The sequence below is a fragment of the Castor canadensis genome, chromosome 9 (genome assembly GCF_047511655.1).
Source record: "Castor canadensis chromosome 9, mCasCan1.hap1v2, whole genome shotgun sequence".
Taxonomy (NCBI): Eukaryota; Metazoa; Chordata; class Mammalia; order Rodentia; family Castoridae; genus Castor; species Castor canadensis.
The window spans coordinates 121209731-121232682 of NC_133394.1; the positions used below are offsets into that span (position 1 = coordinate 121209731).

Below are 22952 nucleotides of genomic sequence, written 5' to 3' on the forward strand. Positions count from 1 at the left end.
GAGAGACTGAACTGCTGGATTACATTATCCTTGAGAGAAATAAGCTGGGGATGGAGCATAGAGATTTGGTTTTTCTAGAGAGGGCAGCATTTGTCACTTCCCTCCCCGAAGACACAGATAGACACCAAGAGAAATTCTTATTAAGTTTTTTTAATTTTAACTTTTTATTGAAATATGAACAAAAGACGTAAGTCAGAGGTATACACCTCTAAGAGTTTCTACTAGTGAACAATACTATGAAATCAGTACCCAGTATTGCTAGCTTCCCAGAAGTCTCTCTTTTAGTCGCTTTCTCCTATCCTGAAAGTGTGTCATCAGTCCTGCTTCTAACAACACAGATTACTTTGACTTATTTGGGGAATTTATATGCATCAATTGTATAGTACATACTCTTTCTTTGGCTTCTTTTTCTCAACATTTGTGTTTTGGAGTTTCATCTGTATTGTTTTCTTTCTCATTGCTAGATAGGATTCCACTGTGTGAATATCCCACAATTTATCCATTCTACTGTTGATGAGCATATGGATCATTTGTAGCTATTAACAAATAACAAATTATATTGGACACATGTATGTACTTCTAATGGATATATTCCTAAGACCAAAATCCTTGGGTCACAGGGTATACACACACCCAACTTTAGCAGTTACTAGCTGTTTTTCCAAAGTGCTTGTACCAATACACATGCCCAGCAACAATATTTGAAAGTTCTGTTTGCTCAGAACTGCACTATCATTTGTTACTTTTTAATTTTAATCATTTTGGTGAGTATGGAGTGGTGTGGAATTGTGATTTTAATTTGCATTTCTTTCACAACAAATGAAGTTGAATATATTTTCATAAACGTATTGGTCCTTTGAATCTCCCCTTCATACTCTATTCAAAACTCCTTTCTTTTAGGTGTCTGTGTTTTTCTTACTGATTTGTATGAACTTTTTGTATATTCTAGAAACAAGTTCTTAGTTGGATATATGAGTTAAAAAATATCTTTTCTTCCTCTGGATAGTCTTGATGAAAGTAAGACCTTACTGTTAAATTATCAGTTTATTTCATCAGTGGTTAATATTTTTTTGGTTCTATTTAGCACATTTGTACCTATTATATAAAACTAGTAAAGACTTGGAGTATCTTCAAGAAGAGAAGACTAGAGCAGGGGGCATGGCTCAATCAGTACAACGTGAAGCTCTGAGTTCAAACCCTGGTAACACAAAAAAAAATATTATGGACTGTTCAAGTGGCTCAAGTGGTAGTGCACCTCCCTAGCAAGCATAAGGCCCTAAGTTCAAACCCTAATACTTCCAGAAAAAGAAAGAAAGAAAACTGATATCCCCATCCATCATTTGGATGTTTGCTCAGCCATTAAGCTTGCTAACATGCCCTTCTGCTGTGAATTTGGAGGGATCTTTTGAGCACTGGGAAGAGATGGGACCACAGAGAATCCCTGTGACGTGTGGACTATGGATCCTGCCTAATCCTGCAGAGCTCAGAGTTAATCACAGAAAGCAAATGAAATCTGGGCCTATAGTCTTGCTCTGGAACATAGCACAAAGCAAGAAGTATGTATGTATCAGAAGAATACAGTATCCACCCCTGCCAACTGGGAGACAGCCTACAAATACAAGTCAAGTAAGGGCTACTTAAGTATGATGGGCTGTTTCAGGTTGAGTTTATTATCAGTGGGGCCTGTTGGGATCCCCATACCTCCTCACTGACAGTGAGCTAGATAGCCACAATGATCTGTAGAGAAGGAACAGCAAACTTGCCACAGTCAGGCACTCAGGTGTTGCCTATTTTCCTTCTTGAGCCTCCTGCCCCACCATTAGAAGAACAGGCAGGTGGAACACAGATGTAGTTTGACTGGAGAGTAGTGAGGTTTTGACCTAAATAGGAGATTCTTTTAAATAACTAGATTTCAATACCTGGAATGAAAGTTTTAGTAACTAAGAAAGCAATACCCAGAAGCACTGAAGTTTGAAAAGTACTAAATGTTAAACTAAAAGGCTTTCATACTTGTGCCTCTTGCGTATAGCTTCTCAAACTGGTTGCATATCTTTGTTTTGCTTAATATATGTGAACATCTTTAGACAGGTATTGTTTTTCTGCATCTTTTCATCCTTAGTGTCTACTGTATATTATAGCATGAGGCATAGGGTACGTGTGAATGGAAAAAGGAATGAAAATTCTAAGAACTACATAACTCCACAAACCATCTTAGGAAAAAATAAAGACAACCCAGGAGAGGCTGGACCATCCGGGTCAGGACTCTTGGCTGGAGACCTGCTTCAAGTACGTTTCTTGGAGGTACTTCTTAACAGCTGTGGGGTTTTTCCAGAGCTCGGCAGCATGTGTGTTCAAAGGACTATCGATATTGGGTTCTCCTTGCAGGCTCTGGATGGAGCGCAGCATGGTCCTGACATCATATAGGGCAGACCACCTGACCTTGAGGATGGCCAAGCAGATGTTACCTGAGTGTCCACATTGGGGTGGTAGAGGGTGTGAGCAACTTCACTGTGGATGCATTGTATACGGACCAGCTGCTCCGTGGATAGTCCCTGCCCAGCTGAAAAGGTTGTCTGATTCAGGGAAGGCAGAGATTCCTTTGCCACCAGACATCATGAGCGTCATCAGCTCCTGCTGTAGCCTCGTGCCCACAGGACCCCGGGGGGCGCCCTCCCCCCTCCCGCTCAGCTCGGCTCCTTTACCTGCAGCAGCGATGCTGGCGGCGGCTGGGTCGCAGTTTTGGGAAGCCATCGGGGCAGCAGGAACTGCCTCTTAATTTTTTTTTTTTTTTTTTTTTGAGAAATCATCTTACCCTATGCTCAGGCTGGCCTCAAACTTGCTGTGTAGCCTAGACTGGCTTCAAACTCAAAATCCTCCTGCCTCAGCCTCCCAAAGTGGTGAGATTGCTGGTGTGTGCCACTATGCCCAGCTCCTGTGTAAATATATGAACTTTGACCTGTATTCCTAAAAATGCCCACTGGGCATCTAAGATCCTTTTCTTCTCTTTCAGGAATCACCTTGCTCTGTCCCAAGCATTCTATGTCCCCTCCTACTTCTGCATGGATACCCTTACAACCCTCACGCCTTCCCAGCCTGCCTGCCCCAGCTCAAGGCCCATATTCCCGGTCCTCCTCTACATGTTGCCTTTGCAGCAGTGCTTCTCAACCAGGGGCAACTCTTTGGTTATGGTAACTGGACTCTACCGTCATCTAGGGGGTGGACTCCAGAGAGACTGCTAAATATCTTATAATGCACAGGGCAACCTCTCACAACAGAGAACTGTATCCCACAAAATGTCCAAGAACAATGAAGTATTGTGCTTTAAAGGCATTGCTCACCAGCTTCCACCAAAGGTATTGTGTGAATTCCCAAATCCTCACACGTCTTATTACTGACAATTTTTTCCACCCACTTTTGTCCGTGTCTGAAGTCATGAAGCCCGTACTCCAGCATCAGTATTGGGAATCAGGAAGAAAGGAACAGGGAGCAATATTCCTCATCTTTTTACATCAGCTATCTATACAGGTGGAATTAGGAAGGTGAAAAAATAAACAGGGATAGATTCATAGTCTGTTCTGTTCTTAGCCTCTTACAAAGCAATCTTCTAAATATTTCAACAGCATGGGCACACTCATTAGTTTCTTTGTGCCTACCAATTTTACTACACTTTTTCCTAATACCTCCAGTACTTCTTTTCTTATCTTTGGGTACTTTCTGGAAATACTTCTGTCTGATGTCAATCAACAGATTTTTGTGAAATGTTAATTATTTGCTCTTTCTAAAGAATTCTAGGTCTTTACATTTTTGAAGTGAAAATAATAGTAAAATTTATTAGGAAAAAAATTTAGTATAATAGGATAAGAGTGGGGAGAAATGGGGGAAAAAAAGAAACATTTCCTGCTCCCCATGTGGGAAATGTGAGTTAAGACTCCCAGGTCTTTACTTTTTGTAGCCATTTGTTTTGAAGACAGGTTGAACTGAGTTAATTCTTGTATTAATTTAGCTAAGCCCTATCTACTTTTAGACACAAGCACCAGTAGAGAAATTGAAATAGGAAGAAAATCTTGTCCCTGCTATATTTTCTGGTCAGAAAGAAGCAGACCTTACAGAAGGCAGTCCAAAACATGGTTTATATAAGGCTGAAAATATGTCCTTGAAGGCTGAGACCTAACTCTACCAGTGAAACCATAAATAAGCCAGACCACGGCTTTGGGTTAGTTACAATAAGGAACAAATAATTGAAATATTTCATATTCACAACAGACGTAAACTGAAGAGCCATGAGACTTTCCAAAGAAATGAGATAAATAGAAGAATCAAATAGAAAAGAACTAAACCAAAAAAAAATTTTTTTTTTAATTAGGAGCAATTGCCTTTTTAGATTAAAATTTTTTTAAATGTCAAAAGAATTATTTAAACCCACATGCCTGTGACAAATGAATTGCAATCAGAGGCCAGAGTACAAAAGACAATTATTTATTAACTTGGCCTTGTAGCATCTGCTACATGTAATTTCAGCAAGTGAATTGTGAAGTAATGACAGTGAATTATAAACTTGAATATCTAATAATTTAACAGTAATTCTTGCTTTCTACTTGCAAAAAAGAAAAGAAAAACAAAAAGAAAGGACAAAGATTACAGAAAAAAATGCTAACCTGATGTCAAGGCTATTCATAGAGTTTAACATGCCACTTGTACTGGCTTCTCACTGAGCTAGCTGCTGAATGTTATGAGAAACTCTGAGGTGACAGTCCAGTATTTTATACACCCTTGCTGCTTTTTTCTGACACTCGGCTCACACCCTTATTCCTTTTCCATGAATTAGCATTCAGTTGCTTGCTCATCCTACCACCAGCCAAGGACTTCCATTCCATAATGGAAACCATACTCCAGGCAGTGAGCTTATAGGTTTGGGCTACTATAGAAAGTCAAATGAAAATATGCAACTGGTAAATCTTAGAAGCAGGGTCAGGAATGAAGAAAAATAAATTTGAAAGCAGACAAACTGGGCATGGTAGCATGCACTTGTAGTCCCAACTATTGGGGAATGGATGGAGGCTGAAGCAGGAGGATCACTTGAGCCCAGAAGCCGGAGGCCAGACTGAGCAATGTAGCAATAGCTCATTTCTAAGGAAAGGGAAAGGGGAAAAGGGAAAAGAAGTGCTTGTAGACTATATCATGGGTTCTAGCAGGAGAAACCACTGAAGGGTTGTGTGCAGAGGAGACATGTTCTGGTGTATGTTTCAACAGAATCATTGTGGTTGCTACATCACAAACTAACTGGGGAAGGTGGGGGGGGTAGGTGGAGTAAAAGAAAAAAATGGAGTTGGGAAGCTATTATAATAATGTAGCTGAGAGATGAAGGTGGTTTGGTCCATATAATTTAAGTGGGTAAAGAGAAGTAGTCTGGTTGTGAATATATTTGGAAGGTATAACTGACATAGTTTTTTGACAGATTAGTTTTGAGACATTTTGATGACTTAATGCTTCTGACAACTGGATTAGCATGTGTGGTTTAATGTATTTTCAATTAGTAGTGATATAAACCCTCTTACATTGATAGAGAGTTCAAGTTCACACTATCTGATGCATGTAATAAAATATATCATCACTATGCCAAATCATTTTAAAATATTTTATCATTTAAAAAATATTTTCAGTGCCTACTATGTACAAGTCATGGTAATCTGACAACTCCAAACATTTTATATAGCACTGGAGTTTACAAATTAAGGTTAGATGAGGCGCTAATTGCGCCCTACGCCAATAGGACTGGTGGCCTTAAGGGGAGAAAGCAAATCTCTCTCTCCATGCACAGCATCGAGGAAGGCCACGTGAGCACATTCTGAGATGGTAGCTGCCTGCAAACCCTAAGAAGAGACCTCAGAATGAAATTTACCTGGCTGGCCTCTTCATCTTAGACTTCCCAGGCTGCAGAACTGGGGAAAGATAGACTTCTGTATTTGAAGCTACCCAGTCTGTGGGATTTTGTTATGGCAGCCCAGGCTGTCTAACACACAGCATTATGGAAGGGAAAGATGGTTTAATCTACAGCAAAGTCCTAATGTTGGCCAAGTAAACACGCACACAATACCAAGAGTGTTCAATCACAGTTTCCCTTTTAGGACATAGAGTCAAAACCAGAGTCCAAAATCAAGTGAGACAAGTCAGTGTTTTAGCTATCTCTCCAGCTTGTCCCCAAGTTCCACTCAGGACCATGAAGTCTTAGTTATGGGCTCTGGGAAGCAGCATGTAGTGGCACCATGGTCATTAGAGAATCTAATGATCCCTTTCTTATATGATGTGCTGTAAGGATAAAATGTATACCAGATTCAAAGACTTAGATAGAATGAAATACAAAAGTTTATATATTAATTGCTACTGAAATATTTTGAATATATTGGATTAAGTAAAACAGTTAAATTTCACTTTTTTAAAAAACTGTTTTTAGCTGTTTTTGACGGTACTGGGGTTTGAATTCAGGATGTTGTGCTTGCTAGGCAGGCATTCTATGACTTGAGCCAAGCTGCCAACCATTTTGGTTTATTAAGTCAGGGTCTTGCTCTGTAGCCCAGGTTGGCCTCAAGCTCACTATGTAGCCCAGACTACTCTCAAACTCACGATCCTCCTGCCTCAACCAACCAAACATTGGAATTACAGGTACACAACACACCTGGTTGTTTTTGGTTTTTTGTTTGGTTTAGTTTTTTGTGTGGCTGAAGCCAGGACTTTTGTTTGATAAGCACACTCTTTACCACCAAGTTACATCCCCAGCCCCTTTTTATTGTTTTCAATGTGGCCACTAGAAAAATTTAAATTACTTGTATGGCTGACATTAGTATCTTGCATTGTATTTCTACTGGACAATGCTGCTACAAACCCACATACAGTCTCTGGATCCTTTTGAAGTACTTCTTTAAAGTGCCAGCTCCATTTCTCCTTGGGTGTTGCCTCCAAGGAAAGTAATCTTTCTCTGCTCCAACTGACTCTAATACTGATAGCAGGCTCATTTCAGAACTTGTGTGCATGATGCAGGGAGAGCAAGTTTTTATGAGGGGATCTGGCCCCTAACTAAAATATCTCATGCAACTAGATCTCTTCTCATTGCACTGGTATTTTTTTCTCCTACATTACCTTAGGGTTCTTTTGTTTTTGTTTTGTTTTCCAGTAGTGAGGTTTGAACTCAGGGCTTCACACTTGTGAGGTTGGTTGAGCTATTCCTCCAGCCCTTTTTGCTCTAACCAGAGATAGGGTTAGAGACAGGGTCTTGCTTTTTATACTTCCCACCATAGCTGTGCCACTACACTCAGCTTGTTTCTGTTGAGATGGAGTCTTGCAAACTTTTTTGCCTGGGCTTGCCTAGAACTGCAGTCCTTCCAATTTCATCACATGTAGCTGGAATGTTAGGCACTTGGCACTGGGTCCAGCTGTTGGTTGAGATGGGGGTCTCATGAACTTTTTGCTCATGATTGGCCTTACACTGTGATCCTCCTGAACTCAGCCTCCCAAGTAGCTGGATTATAAGCATGAGCAACTGGTGTCTGGTTTATTTTAAGTAACATTAAACACACACACACACACACACACACACACACACACACACACACACCCTCTAAAATTAACCTTTGTAGATTCAACATTCTAGAAAATAGAGGGGACTGGCAAGAAAACTGCACACCACCATACATACTTTAATGATTTGGGTTCTATATCACTCTGTTTCCAAAAGGTAACAACAGATTTTGAAAATGGTTAAATGTGTTACCCAAGGTCACAGAACTATATAGTTACTACTAAAACCTGGGTTCTGACCCTTATTTGATGTTCTTAGCATTATATCACAATATCATGTACATAACCTCCAAAATTCAAGCTTTCTCTGACAATTCAGAAATTTACAACCCATGGAGTAGGAGGCAAAATAGTGGTGGCCATCATTACAAATATTGATTTTTCTGATTGGCATATGAGTACACAGGAAATTGTTACTCAATTTATTCAATGAAGCCATTCATACAGTTGTTCTAAATTACAGGTGATAATAATGATGACAGCCAAAATGTATATGCAAAGAACTATGCTAAACCCTAGAGCCCATTTTATCATGTCATAAAATAATGAGGTATGTCACTGTGCCATTTTACAGAGGAGAGACAGGCCTCACAGCTAACAAGTGACTGGAACCAGGTCTTTCTGACCACAGAGCCCTAGAGATTGGCCAGATTATATTGCCTTCCAATGATAAGCTCTTACCTGTACTTCTTCCTAAGGGCTTCACTTAGGATATGAATCAAGCCACTCTGGATTTCTAGCATATTCCCTAAAGAAGGCAGAATTATAATTCTGGGCCATACTCTGCACACTACAGACAAATTTGAGCTTTGAGTATTTCATAAACTATTTTTGCATAGTTCTTAAATTGGAATAGTTTAGAGAGTATTTTTGAAAGGGTTTTTACTCATTTGCTGATTTTGAAGATGTACTTCTGGAAAATTCTTATAAAGGGGATCAGATTTTGCTCAGTAATAGGACTTTTAGTTTGTGCCTCTTGCACAAGTCCTGGAATTGTGAGGTGACAAAAATTCAACTATTGACATAAGCCTTTGTACTTTAATGAGAGGAAAACTTTTTCCCTCTTTTTTTTTTTTTTCAGTACTTGGGTTTGAACTCAGGACCTCATGCTTGCAAGGGAGGCATTCTACCACTTGAGCCACTCTGCCAGCCCTTTTTTGTGACGGGTATTTTCAAGATAAGGTACCATGCGAACTATTTGCCTGGGCTGGCTTCAAGCACGATCCTCCTGATCTTTGCTTCGTGAGAGCTAGGATTATTGGTGTGTGCCACTAGCACCCAGCACCCCCTCCACAAAAAAATTCTCTTAAGTAGATCCAGTTTTGTTTAACTTTTTTGGTGCTGGGGATTGACCCCTGGGTCTTGCAAGTCCTCATCATGTGTTCTCTCCCATCCCTCTTTCATTTTTCACAGGAAAAGTGTTGATCCCAGTATATCAATAATAAATAAGTAAAAAGGTGTTGACTTAAAACCAGGTCCCAAATATAACAAACACAGACTCATCAAGTATGACCTTGAGAGCAGTTCCAGGAGTCCCAGAATCTCTGAAGGTAGAAGCATAATGCAGATTTTGTTTGTACAGATCCTTCCATGTACAAATACTTTCACACACACTACTTCACACAGTCCTCTCAATGATTCTCTACTGGCCAGTCTACAAATGAGCAGTGAAGCCCAGGGAAACTAAACCAATGTCCACATATCAGAACCACTATTTGTGGACTTCCTGACATTATTTCTGATGAGATATATATATATAACTCTTTAACAATGTTTTAACATTTGAATTGCTAATTCAGGTCCAGTGTGTGATTGCCAATGTTTAATAAAAACAGGAGGGCCAGAGGCCTGGGGATCAAACTCAGAATCTCCTGCGTGCTGAGCACTTACCCTCCACTGAGCTATAGCCCTAAAATTTGAATGTCTTTATGTTAACCATGTGCTGTGCAGCTCAGTTCTAACTTTCTACTAATAGTCCTGAAACGCCATGGCCATGTCACCTTTTTTTTAATGTATGACATTATTGAGTTTATTTTCCTTGGCTAATGGGAAATACCTAGTTGAAAACTTAGTCCTCTGTTTAAGAGCCTTGATCAGCATCCAACAGTAGTAAGTAAATGAATAAAATGTAAGAGTGTAAGACATTCACAAGAGTGCAAAAGCAGAGGCATCTCCTAAGCCCTGAACTATATATTCTAATTTTAAAAGAACTAGTCATGTGAATACCCAAATTATGATGGTATCCCAAACAACATCCATAGGCTGTTTGTTTTCTGCACCTGTTACTTAGCACATAAAAAATGTGCATCCATTCAGTGAATATGGTCTCTATGAAAGATTGTACTCCTGAATAGTTTTTCCTCATACTAAGTTCTGCTGACGTGTCTGTGGAATTTTGGTTTCTTGGTCTTGAACTGAGACCAAACAGTCCCTGTACTAGACACATAATGAAAAAACTTAATAGTTCATTTAGGTACCTTGAAATCTGATCATTATTAATCAAATTGTAACAATCTAAAAACTAAATTAGGGCCAGGCATGGTGGCTCACGCCTGTGATCCCAACTACTTGTAAGGCATAGACAGGAGATGGTCTGAGGCCAGTGCAGGCAAAGCTTTAGATCCTGTCTCAAAAGATATGCCTCTAATCCCAGCTGTGTACCAGTAAACCCAGCTATGCAGGAGGCCAGGCCTAGGGAAAAGCACAAGACCCTATCTGAAAAATAACTGAAGCACAAAGGGATGGGGGCATGGTTCAAGTGGTAAAGCACCTGCCTAGCAAGTATAAGGTCCTGAGTTCAAGCCCCAGTACTGCCAAAATTAAATACATTAAAAACTATAGAATTAAGAGGCTAAAACAAGTAAAGATGCTCCCCGCCCCCTTTTTTAACACTGATTAGGTGATCTGTTATAAAAATCAACTGGAAATAAAATCCAGTCAAGTCATGTGTCTTTTTTTCCCTATTTTTTTATTACATGCAAAGTAGAGAGTACTAGAATTATTCTTCAGGGCTGGTGGAGTGGCTCAAGTGGTAAAGTGCCTCCCTAGCATGTGTGAAGCCCTGAGTTCACAAGCCAGTGCCACCAAACACACACACATATAATATATTCTTCAGAAAATTTACCACTCGCAGTCTGTTAATAATTAAAATAAGATTCTAATGTTTTAAAATTTGAGAATGTGGTAACTACTAGTATGTTGAAAATACACTGCTTCAAGGTTATATGTGTATGTAAATGTCAAAGCACTGACTTTGTGACTGAAAACATATCAGTCCTATATATTATACAGCTAATACAGCTACCACAGAACTACTTTAGAGCAAGGATAATGACTTATATATAAAACACGAGAGTTGTAGTAAACATCTTTAGAGATCCTGACTTGGCTGCAATAGTAATAGACAAAGTTAAATGTTTATTTTGAAAAATATTTTTATTCACAGCAATATAGTCACATAGCTAAAAATATACAAGAGCTCAAATGGAAGTATTTTCCTAAAAACTGTTCCAGTATTTAAGAAATGCTTCTTTTGCTTTCATTTTGAAATGAGGATTATCCGCAATAAAGGGAAATACAAAGTTCATGTAAAAACAATCCATTAATACAAAGTAAGTGCAAATAGTACAGTAACCCCCAAAGGGGAGTCTAGCCTTCTGGGTAAAAAGATAATTTCTAAATACTTCAAAAGATGGACTACAATAAATGGTATGTTAGTTTCTAAATGGAACTGCTAAACATGAACCTAATAACTCATGAGTATCAGGAACCATTATTTCAGATCAGAAAAGCCCAAGTCTACGACTATATCTTTTGAGTTAATGATAACAAAGACTTATCTATTTTATGCTGGCTCATTGCCAGTTTTAATTTATCTTGAGGCTCCCAAGTGACTTAAATGAAATGGTCTATTAATATTAGAATTCTATATAATGGTTGTAGATCTTTAAATTTGAAGAATTTAAAGAAAAACTACAAATTTCTGGAGTTTTGTTATTTTTTAAAGAACATAAATCTAAAAAAAATTGGTAATAAATTCAACGAAATCCTACAATCTGATTACTTGGAAATATATTATGTAAAGACCATTTAATGAGGACAATGTTTCTAATATCAAAACCTTGACTTATTGGCAGAGCAGCAAATTACCCACTCCTTTGGTTGACAGCACTCTTTTCCTTTGCAGGGCCCTGTTCTGTTTCTGGCAAGATTGCCAACCAATCCTCTGTTGTTTTCAAGTAAAAAATAGTTGGATACACTCTGTCCTTTAAGAGGGAGTGAATTAAAGTAGAAAAACTCTTTATTTTCTCAAGAGCGTGGAGCTGTTGGTTTCTGTCTTCCTCTGCAGGTGATAACATAGGGAAAGAAGTCCTCCCCTTACTGAAATACACTAGCATTTGAGTTATGTCAGGGCATTACTAGCCAATCACTTCTAGTCATCCAACCTAAAAGGCCTATGTTAATTATTTATTAATTTTTATATTGATCTTTAAAAAGACCCTTCTCATTTTAGAGATACATAATGAAAATTTTACTAGTATAAAATAAACTAGAAGGGAAAAAGTAAATGAGGATGAGAATAGCAAAGGACTGGCTACAGAAGAGTTGTCCTCTTCTATTTTTATGTATGTTCAAAATGTCGTAAGATAAACACTTAAAAAAGAGTTGTCCTCTTCTATTTTTATGTATGTTCAAAATGTCGTAAGATAAACACTTAAAAAAAAAAAGAGTTGTCCTCTTCTATTTTTATGTATGTTCAAAATGTCGTAAGATAAACTAGAAGGGAAAAAGTAAATGAGGATGAGAATAGCAAAGGACTGGCTACAGAAGAGTTGTCCTCTTCTATTTTTATGTATGTTCAAAATGTCGTAAGATAAACACTTAAAAAGGCCTTTACTGACATATCACTCACTCTCAAAGATCTCACTCCACCACTTCCTTGCTCAGTCTCTCCATTCAATCAAGGAATGAGTTATCTTTCCCCTCTCAAAGCTCAGAAGTTTTCCCTATGATAAAGGAAAGCACAAATCAACAGTGTTTATGTCCATAAGGCCCTACACCATAAAATCTTCAGGAAATCAATTTTCCTAAAGTGTGTGTGTATGTTGCTAAAAATCAAATCCAGGCCCTCATGCATTTTACATACCCAACAACACATTCTACCTCTGGTCTTCACCCATAGCACCCTGCTACTACTATTACCATTTTTCTGGAATATGTAGAAAACTCAGTTTTTTCACCTATCAGAACTGCTTTTATATAAGTGATTTCTGTAATGCCTTTTAGAATATAATCTCCATGTAGACAAGGATTTGTCTAATTTGCTTGTACAGTGTATTACTTATGCTGCCATTAAATTGACACAGAAAAGATCTGCCCATTCTAAACACCTAGAAGGGAAATAAATATGATCCTCTATTTTATCATGTGTTGACTGATGACTTTGGATATACTGTATATTGTGAGTCATTTTAGGGTTATAAATAACTCATTCATTAAGTTATTAATTTCACTAGACCAAAAAAAAGTACAGAAGCAAGCAGCTGAGACATCCAATTCTTTTTTCCCAGTTTCACCTTCCAATTACATTTTTCTAATTTCATATTAGACTTCCAACATCACAGCATTTCTATTAGTTGTAATGGGCTGAGGACAACAGAAGTGTTCAAATTCACCTTATTCTAACAAGGCAATTAGGCTCAAAAGAAAGCTGAATTCTAACTGTAAATGTACTTTTTCAATATAACATTTTAAACCTACTTAAATCCAGAGATTTTTTATTATACAATTTGATTTTTACATCAGTAAAATCTTAGAAATAACAATATAGATAAAGGAACAACAATTTAATTTGTATTGAAATAAATAATAGACATAGAAAGCACATACAGTGAAAAAGGGTCACAATAAATTATAAGTGGAGACATTACTTTGCTCAATCACCACCGAAAGCCCTTGATACTTCCAATTTCACACCATCAAATCTATCATTCTTGCTGATTTAAGCAGAACACAAAACAAGTATGGATCTCAGGGCTTACTTTCACAGGTACCAGCATGGATAATTTACTACAGTGATCCAATTTGGAAATCAGTAGGGACCAGTAAATCGCTGCATAAAAGAAAGAGCGAATGAGGTCCTTTTTCCTTAGTGTCAGCAGGCTATGATTATTATGTTTATTAGATTTTCTCCAAAGGACTTCACATTTTCTCAAATATGCAGGAGAACTGTATTTCCCCTTTGAGCCCTACATTAGCATTATGTGCTTTGGTCTTGAATACAGGGGAATGATGAGTTTTTCAATTTATTTTATAAATTTATAGAGTCTGGATAGTATTGGCCTGAAGAGTCTAACTCCCCAACCTATACAATATTAGATATTAAAAAATGGACTCAAAAGAAGTTAGTAAGAATTGCTGACACACTGTATATACAAATTTTTAGTTCAATATGTCCCATTAAATAGAGCACCAGAAGTAATGCATTTATAAATCAAGCAGTGTTTTGACTCTCTAATCTCTGAAACCCTTTTACATTTGTTTTAATATATACATGTTATAAATGTTACCTGCCCAAGATTTTGCTCTTTTGATCTCAACTTATAAATACATGTAGGCAATAGCTAATGTCAAAGTGTTCTATCTTTCCAAAGAAAAATAACAAAAGTTTGGAATTAAGTTATCGTGAACCAAGAAATCAAAGATTAGTTTCAAAGTGTAAGCTCATCAAAAAACTACCTTTAGAAGGTTATGAAAGAGAAAGTGAAATGATTCTTGGGTCCTTTCTCCTAGAATATAAGGTAATTGTTAGACTCTAAGCAAAGATTATCTGTAATTTTTCCTTATCATTTTCAAAGAAAAGAATCTGCTCTAGATTTTAAAAATTCTGTACTTATCACAGCAACTCAAACTCTATGCAGGTCAGTTTTCCTACATGTAAGGCCCAAGCAGGGAAGGACTGCATCCCATACAGTTTCCTTGTAAATAACCCACCTTAGAATATAAACATCTCCTAGATTAATTCATCACCAAGAAACCTCCCAAACTTTTAAAAGCTCCTTTCTTCTGTCATTAAGGATACTCGACCCTTAATAACTGTCTACCCAGAATATAAGAGGAATGCTCATTAAAAAAATCTCTGGAAATAACTCCTGGATTTTTAAAGGTATGCCTTTAGTATACTATCTGTTGAGCTATACTATCATACAGCAGCTGTGAACTTCTCCTAATGCTACAGAATTTCAGTGAGATATTAAGAAAAATCAGTTGGCTCTATAACCCACACTTAATTTTCAAATCTAGATAAAATACATGACATAATATCTAAAAATTTCAAAATGTCTTTATATTACTATGAAAAGTCTCAATTTTAAGAGGTCAAACTGGCTCTATCTACTGTACCTACAAAATGATGGAAAAACTTTTAAGTACCATTTCTCTACACATCTGAAAATGAAGGAAAAAGAATTAGGATTGATGTGTTTAAGTAATTTAGGCACTGAGAATGAAAAGAAAAAAAAAACCAAAAGACCATAATCTGTATGGCACTCTCAATTGTGGCCTATTTTACTGTTTTCCTAGATTGTGGTACTGGGCCTACACCTTGATCCACTCCACCACCCTTTTTGAATTAGGTATTTTTGAGATAGGGTCTCACAAGCTTATTTGCCTAGGCTGGCTATGAACCAAAATCCTCCTGATCTCTGCCTTCTAAGTAGCTAGGATTACAGACACCTATAACCCTCACTCGAGCGACCAGCGCCCAGCTCAGTATTTTTTTAATGTACTCATAGACTGGGAGTGTAGCACAGGGCTCTGGACTCAATCCCCAGGGCCAAGAAAGAAAAAACTACTCATAATAAATATTTATTGTTTAATATTGAATTAATATATATTGAAAAAAAAGGGTAATGGATTTCAGATCCTTAGTTTTATGGTCAACTCAGCACTTCCAATACAGTTTGGAAAAATGAGGGGCTACCTAAGGAAAGAATGACACCTACTGATTACAAAAATAACTTTCCAGGGCTGCTTTCTCCCTTGAGGTTTTCACTTCTGAGTATCAAAATGGGGTGACAGCTTTGAGGCTAACAGATTCTAAGGAGACCTAAGCATGTAAGGACCAGGAAGGGGGCCATAGAGTAACTGTATTAATCAAAACAAACTCCTTAGCATTAGTTAAAGGACTTTACCACAATTCCTCAAAATTAATTTCACTTGTTCTCATCTGAGACGTTTTAAAAAACTCAATCTCAGTTCTACTTGTCTTATTACATATATGTAATTTTTCTTTCAGGATCATATTCATGTCCTAAACTTATAAAACAGTAATCTGAGATTTTTATCCTGACCTTTAGGGAAAAAGTACTGATAGCTTTATAATTCTTATTTAATAGAACCCATTAACCTTTCAGAACTTTTGGTTTAATATTAGCTTGCATTGATGTTCTCTGTAGGGACATTCTTAAATATCCAAACTTAATCTTTAAAAAGTTAGTTTTCCAAGAGCATCTATCTACCTTTGTGAATTTTATTCCAAGAAAATATAAATACAGATTGTACTTAAGAAATTTCTCTTTGGACTGATGTTAAATATAGTTTAAATTACTGAGCAATCATGTATACAAAAGGAATATAGACTACTTACTAGAATAAAGTAGGTTTTTACAATGCTTCCACCTGTCCAAGAGGGTGTAATAAGCAAGGATACTACACCACTTCCTAAAGAATTAGATACTCTGGATGAGGCACAGTGCTCAAACCTATAATCCTAACTACTCAGGAGTCAGATGGGAGGATTGTGGTTTGAGACCAGTCTGGCCAAAAACAATGGCTGGACTCTGGTGGCATGTGCCTGTCATCCTAACTACACAGGGAAGCACAAATAGGAGGACTGAGGTCCAGGCCAGTCCAAACATAAAATAAGACCCTACCTCAAAAATAACTAACACAAAAAGGGCTGGCAGAGTGGCTCAAGTGGTAGAATGCCTGCTTAGCAAGCACAAAGCCCCTGAGTTTAACGCCCAGTATTGCCAGAAAAAAAAAAAAAAATATTCTGGATGTTAAATCAACTTTTAAACCTGCAAGAAAAAGTAAATTCGGTTATGCAGTAAGAATTCACTTCTCCTACCTCATTTATTCTATATGCTATTAAATTTTCTTAATTCTGATAAGTGTATATGTAACACTACAATTCCAGTTGCCAAATCAGCTGCTTGTATCTATAATGCAGAATTTCTAACTACAATTTCATTCAAACTAAACATTTAGTAATGCTGGATGTTTAAAGGTAAAATTTATTTTTTCATGAATTCATCAAAGTGTATTTACATATTAAGTCTTCCTTTAAGGAAATCTGTACTTCCATCAAACATGAGTATTTCAGACATTATAATCCTGCTATGTGATTAAAAAGCCTCAATTTAAATCAAACTATTTGAAATTATAGTAGTTTTAAACTTAAAATTATTTTTGTTAAAACCATCATGGATTATTTTCTCTAGGGAAATCTTTGTGACCAACAGTAATTTTATAAAAAAGAAGAAAAACTCAAAACAGAGAGACACTTAGAGACCTTTAAACATGAAAAGACAATGGAAAAACTGGTGAAATCCAAATGTATTTTGTACTTTAGTTAATCCAAGATTAATTGCTTACTTTGGATACATATTCCACCAATTATGAAAGACTTCAACATAAGAGAAGGTGAGTAAAGGGTATACAGGAAATCTCAATACTATTTTTGAAACTCTTCTAAAAGTTTAAAAGTATCTCAAGATAAAAAAAAAAACAGTAGGAAAAAAAACCATGAAACTAAACAGGTGCCTTCAGCTGCCAAAATTTCTTGATATAATTCAAGACAATATTTTAAAACATCATTAGGAATCGGTATGTTTACTTAACATTACAGTCACTTTATTGCTCTAGAAAGTTATTTTTTAGAACCATCAAGTTACATATATATTGATAAAGAGGCTAGTCACACATACATTAAAAAATCAACTGTGTATTATGAGGTTGCTTTTCCAACATAGTGGATAAATATTATAAAAATACAAAAATAGCTGGTTACAATTAAGCTATCAAGTAGAATTTTTCTGGTAATCTATCCTAAGAATATCACTTTTCTATAGATTAGGGATTTGAACAAAGAGAAAACTAATGGTACTTATCAGTTACTAATGAATGTATTTGAGAAATCCAAATTACATGCAGACAGAAGAAAATTGGTTACAGAAATTATTACATTACTCTGCACTAAAATTGTGCAATGTTTTAAACATTTCCAATCATGCAACAGTACTAAGAATCAGAACAAATTTTATAAAGGAGTTGACAGGAGCTCAATGAACAGGATTTAATGTATTATACAACCTAAATCAGAGTTGCATAATACATCTAATTCCCCCAAATTCAACTATGCATTATGAGACTGAAATGCACACAATTCCCCCATGACTACTCCCAGTCCGGTTCCCAATCATCTTACCTATAAACCTTTCCATTTAACCTTTTAAATAAAATATGATGGGTAAGTATGTAATCTACTGGATACTCTTCATTATCATTTCAGAACAAACTCAAATATAATCATATGCTCAATCTTCTATTATACTTCTTAAAGACATGGGAACTGCTGCAATTGTCTAAGAAAATTCAAGCCTAAGAAACCAAGAAAACTGGAGTCAAGAATCTGAACTAGGTAATTCTACAAACTATAACACTTATAACCTATCTGTCCACATTTGTAAAAGGATTTCCTATTTGAGACAAAGTTACTCAATGGGTCTCTGGGAGGAAAGCTGTGTCACTCCTACTTTCTGACATAAAATGGTTATGTGACCCCAAATATCATCTAACTCACTAACAGGCCTTTTAAAAAACATTCAGAGCCATGGAAGTATTTATAGAAATAAAATCTCAGAAAGTCACAGCATAAGTTACATACAGAATTCCTCCTATAATGGTTCATCCAAAATAAATCTCTCTTAGCAGACAGAGCAGCACAAAATCAGTAACAACTTGAAATGAAATTACAGTGGGAAGTGCTTTTGTTAAAATCATCAACCAAAATTACCCAATGGCAAAAGAATACTGTGTCAAAATACATTGAATTCACTTATGTTATTACCATAATGAACTCATGCCAAATATAAACTCAGGTTACTAATCAGGTTGAAACAAATTTCAGAACTCTTTTTAAAAGAAATAAATGTACTTCATGATATAGGCACAGCAGCATCTAAAAAATTTTAGTACATTTATCACTAGATACAAACTTAGCCATTAACAGTACAGCACAGAAAAATTTTCTTAGAAACTTCTTAAAAGGCTTGATTTAACATGCTGGGAAAATGATTATTTTTTCATTGAGATGCATTTATGGAAATTGCATTGAGGTCAGTTTAACACCTGGAATTTGTGACACCCCCCCCCAGGAGAAGTACCAGCTGCTAATAATGCTTAGATTATATACACAGCTTAACTAGATGTTAAACTACGCAACTGTTGGTGCCAGTCTGCTTATGAAAGCAATGCTCTGGAGACAAAGTCTTCTCACGAACAGTGGGCAGGCAGGTTTCATTATTATGTGTTCAACAACAATCCTCAGCTCATTAAACAAGTTCCTGCAAGATAAAAACAGTTTTCTTTCAGAAACACAAGAAAAACACAATACAGTGCTACCAAATGCTGAGGCAGAAAATCACCAATAAAGAATTTAAAGTAAAAGATTAACCTAGAACACATTGCAGGAAATACACATAAAGTACACCCCCCAAAAGGCAGACTGCTTGTACCCTGTAGACCCAGCACTTAGAAGCTGCAACAAGAGATTCTGGGCAATAGCAAGGACCCTATCTCAAAACCAACCAAACACCAAACACACACACAATGACAACTTAAAATCAACACCTGTGTCTTGTGGGTGGAAAAGTTCAAGTAACAAAAACCATTCTTTAAAATGGCTGTCCCTGAGGATTGTGATTAGGGATGATTTAATTTTTTTCTTTAAAGTAGTTTCTTAATTTTCATGTTTAACTTAGACAAATTCAACTCCTTTAAAAGACAACAAGAAAGTTGTCTAATGTATCATGTGGGCAATTCACAGACTATTTCTTTAAATGACTATCTGTAAATTCCTCATCTGTAAATTACAAGCATATACTTTACAGAATTGTAGCAAAGCTTAAATGAGACAACACAGAAAATGTTAATGAATATAACTTCCCTGTTGGATATTCTACTGATCAAACTGGCTTTTTGCCTTTAGACTAAAGTCCATCCAAAACCCTACAAAATCCAGTCTCAATCCAGTTTTCTGCTTCATCTCCTGCCACAACTTCTATAACTTAGCTGTGCTGCATGTTTGTGCCCCAAACACAAAGTGGGCTTTGCTTTTACCCTACCCGTGCTTGTTGCCTACAGAGTACTCTTTTTTTTTAATTTCTTTTATTCATATGTGCATACAATGTTTTCGTCATTTCTCCTCCCTTTCCCTCTGCCCCCTTCCCTCTCCCCCCAGCCCCCTCACTACCAGGCAGAAACTATTTTGCCCTTATCTCTAATTTTGTTGAAGAGAGAATATAAGCAATAATAGGAAGGACCAAGGGTTTCTGGTAGTTGAGATAAGGATAGCTATACAGGGAGTTTACTCGCATTGCTTTCCTGTACATATGTGTTACATTCTAAATTAATTCTTCTCAAACTAACCTTTTCTCTAGTTCCTCGTCCCCTTCTCCTATTGGCCTCTGTCGCTTTAAAGTTTCTGCATTAGTTTCTACAGAGTACTCTTTATTACATACTGTACACATACCATGTATATATTTGGCTAGTACACAAAATTATAACTTCTAAGTGATTTTAAGGATCATCAAGGGTAATTATGACTAGTCTTAATTTTCACTTTATATGCTAGTTTATCCTGCATAAAGATGCAATTCCTGTTCTACCCCCTTCCATATCCTCTGTTACTTCTATTGCCACACTTTAAAAAGTATTAATAAGCTCTCGCATCAGAATACAATTTGGAAAAATGCACATATATCCAGAAAAACCTACCCTTCCTATATTGTCTACCTTTCATGACAGCACCATTACTCACCATCTCTTGGGTTACCAGGCCAAAAACCTGGAAGTGGAGGTCTTCTCAAACTTGATCCCATCTTCTCACTAGCTTTTTAATTTGTTCCCTTTTCAACTGGATTAGTTCAGGCTCTGGGCTACTCTAACAGTCTCCAAATTGGTCTCATTTTCTCCTGTTGATACTGTATAATCTATCTTCTACCATATTTCTAAATCAGGTCACATCACAGGGATTTCCAATCCCATCTCCATACTACAAATTTCAAAGGCTCTCCCCTACCTCAATATAAAACCCAAACACTTTCATGATTCTTTTACCATCTATCTTTCTGAACACAGATCTTTATACTTCTTGAGTTCAAGTAACATGTAACTACTAGTATGCTGGGTGCTTTCAGGAACCCTCATGCCAGAACTCAAGACTCATTCTGGAACTGGTATTTTTTCTTTTTGGTGGTACTGGGGTTTGAACTCAGAGCTTTAACACTTAAGCCACACCACCAACCCCCAGATTCATTCTTTAAAAGATTTAGGCTTATATTCCCACCTCCTCAGTGAATTCTCATTTCTCTCCTATTCTTTATGCTTTCACAGCACCTTCATCATTACACTGACTTAGGTGTCTAATTTACCCAGCAGTAAGTTCCTCAAAAGCAGATTTAAGTGTATGAAACCTGTTATCATCATATGCACTTTTCAAATGAGTCAGTAAATGAATAAAGCACTCTGAAAATAGTCTATTAAAAAATATATATTCTAGTCAAACCCCCTTAGGATACAGACTCAGCCTAATGAAGTCAATGGCTTGTTGGAGGTCACAACGCCAGTTCTTTTGTTCCTGGCTTTATCAGGGGCAAAGATCAAGTCACAGAGTTCCTTTAGAGAAGTGCTGTCAGGACAGCTCTTAATGATGAAAATGGTGTGTACTTGTGCTATCCAATAAAGCAGTCACCAGCAATGCATGGCTTTTAAGCACCTAAACTGTAACTTAGTGAGACTAGAGAAATTGAGTTTTAAATTTTATGAATTTCAATTAATTGTAAATACTGAAATGTGGCTAATGTCTGCTATGTTAGTGCAGCTGTAAACAATCTATTCCAGACATTTACAAAAGACTGATACCACCAATTTGAGAATATGACAGGTGAAAGTGGTACAACTGTCAATATAGAGTCTTAAAACCCTTAATAAAAAGACTATTCCCCCATTACCTTTCCATTGTTTTGATTAAAATGTGTGTTTATAGGAGACTAGCATATATTTGTGTTATCTTGATCCACTGCTATCTTTTCATTTTCAGTCTACTGAAAAATTCTAAATTTTTAGATATATTAATAAGACTTTGGGGCATATGGGAACATGTATAAGCACAGAAAAGCAAATCTGTTGCTGAAAAAAAATCTATGTCAGGGGAAAAAAATCTATGTCAGGGCAGAGAGCCAGAAGATAATATCTGAAATGAGTACATGGGCAAGAAAGAAAACAGAAAAAGACTCCTGGAATTAAGTAAAAATGAAGGCTTATTTACAACAAGGGACTCTTATTAAAAGCCTATGTCTAAAATAAGTACACGCTATAAAAAAAATTATAAAAAGACACTGTCTAAAACAACAATTGCCACCCAAAGGAAAATCAGATTGCAGAATAAGGAAAATAAAGTATTTTTTAAGAACATAATAACATCTAAGTCCTTTTTTTTTTAAGAGACAAGGTCTCACTATATTGCCCAGGCTGGCTCTGAACTCCTGGGTTCATATAACCCACCTGCCTTACCAGCCTCCACAGTACTTGGGATTACAGGCCCACACCATACCACCTACTGTACATCATTTCACTACCAGGAGGAGATTTTCTCCTCTACCAATGAAGAAATTCAAATTCAAATAATTTGCCTACAGTCACACACCTGGTAAATGATGGGCCAGCATTCAAATTCAGTTCTTTTTAGTGTATTTGTGATAATATTAGAGATCATCCTAATATACTGATTGGACTTCCAGCTGAATTCTACCATATTATCTTAAATGTGAATATAAAAATGTTACCATTACCGTGGTTTTTTCTATATGTATGTACCTATGATAAAGTTTAATTCATGAAGTGGACATTATACAACATTGATATGCTGGACAAAGGGATGATTCACATCTGAGGTGGAAGGGAAAAGGATAGTGCAAGATTTCACCACCCTATTCAGAGATGCGTGCAATTTAAAACTTAGGAATTATTTACTTACTTATTATTTGGAATACTGGGGGTTGAATCCAGGGGACTTGCACATTCTAGGCAAATGCTCT

General features: G+C 36.6%; 1 protein-coding gene and 1 pseudogene across 1 annotated transcript in view; both read right to left on the minus strand.

Annotated features, from left to right (window-relative positions):
- Positions 1 to 2163: 2163 nt before the first annotated feature.
- LOC141410982 (ubiquitin-conjugating enzyme E2 C pseudogene) lies at positions 2164 to 2773 on the minus strand (annotated as a pseudogene).
- An 8215-nt stretch (positions 2774 to 10988) lies between these two features.
- Positions 10989 to 22952, minus strand: part of Tmem33 (transmembrane protein 33) — a 28068-nt gene continuing 16104 nt past the window's right edge. The window contains exon 8 of the mRNA XM_020166752.2: positions 10989 to 19199. Within this exon, the coding sequence (XP_020022341.1) occupies positions 19070 to 19199 (130 nt within the window). The 3' untranslated portion in view covers positions 10989 to 19069. The remainder of the gene's footprint in view (positions 19200 to 22952) is intronic.